Raw genomic sequence first — 1,311 nt, 5'->3', positions numbered from 1 at the left:
TAAAAAATGTTAAGTGGATTGAGGGTAAACGTTGAGGTTTGGGTGCCATGATTATAATTTAGATATAAATTAACTTGTGACAAACATAAAAATAAAAAAAAATTTCACGATTTTCCTTAAATTTTAACCTGGAGTTGTTAGAAATATAAAATATGCACTTAGTTAATCAATTCAATTGGATGAAACCAAATCAGTTAAGTTCAATTGGCTTTAAAAGACATATAAATAAATTCACATCTTTCATATAAAAAAAACATAAAACAAATAGTTTGATTTCTCGGACATTTACTTAAAAATGATAATGGATAGTTTCGCCATGTCATTTTTGTCTTCCCCTGTTTATATGACATGGCTCTTGTTGAAGCAATAACCAGGACTATGGTATGACAAATTTGTTTGGGTTGATACAACTGTTTCTCAGATGCATTAATATTTGATTTAATATTAAGTATTTGTATTTTATTAATTAAATTAATTTATTTAAAAATGTTTATTAGAAAAAAGAAAAAAAATGGAAAAAGATGCTTTGAACGGCATAGAGATGCCCATTCCCAACCGTCTTTTTGTCTTCACTCTTCATTGAAGGACTAAAGCACATCGAAATTTTTATTGGAGTATATTATTTTATCAAACAGAGAAATTGATTCCCACAACTGGCCGACATAAACAAACCGTCGCTTGTGTTGTTTTATTCACAGCGTGCGGTGATGCAAGGACAAGGGCTACTGTTCAAAGACCTTTTGCTTTTTATATGGGAAAGTCATCATGACACTGACCAAATGTTTAGCCAAAAGTATAACAGCATTATAAATCATCATGACACTTACCGCGTTATCTTATTAGATAAGCTAAAAAATGAATACTGGAATTCAAAAGCGAAAAATAGAGAAAAAAAAAGAACGTTGAGAGCCAGAATTAAAAAATGAATACGTGAGTGCGTGTAGTCTCCATTCCTCTAATTGCTTTAGTCCAAGCATGCGGATTGAATTATGGCTGAGAAGATGAATCATCTCCATACTTCTGTGATAATACAGAATTATACATTTTTTACATAAAAATTAAATAAGATTAGTATTCAATTATATTGACAACTTTGAAGTAAAAATTAATCAAATTTGTGCATACACTCGCAGATTTAGACTTGTTATGTATAAAATTACCGTGACTTGCTAAACGCTTATGGGTGTGATTGAACACTTTCAAAAAGCTAACATCTCTTTTCATCTCAATTACCTGCATTTATTAACAACTATACATAGTCAATCATAATCCATATATATAAATTACATGTAAGGAAAAGCTAAAGTCAAA

The 1,311-nt window shown here is 29.7% G+C and overlaps 1 protein-coding gene across 1 annotated transcript in view; it reads right to left on the bottom strand.

Annotated features, from left to right (window-relative positions):
* Nucleotides 1–1,239, bottom strand: part of LOC110420725 (IAA-amino acid hydrolase ILR1-like 3) — a 4,444-nt gene extending 3,205 nt beyond the window's left edge. The window contains exon 1 of the mRNA XM_021434100.1: nucleotides 1,234–1,239. Coding sequence (XP_021289775.1) covers nucleotides 1,234–1,239 — 6 coding nt within the window. The remainder of the gene's footprint in view (nucleotides 1–1,233) is intronic.
* Between the last annotated feature and the right edge of the window lie 72 nt (nucleotides 1,240–1,311).

The sequence above is a fragment of the Theobroma umbraticum genome, unplaced genomic scaffold, assembly GCF_002168275.2.
Source record: "Theobroma umbraticum cultivar Fairchild unplaced genomic scaffold, ASM216827v3 scaffold_86.0, whole genome shotgun sequence".
NCBI classification, from domain to species: domain Eukaryota; kingdom Viridiplantae; phylum Streptophyta; class Magnoliopsida; order Malvales; family Malvaceae; genus Theobroma; species Theobroma umbraticum.
This window is presented reverse-complemented; position numbering and strand designations above follow the sequence as displayed.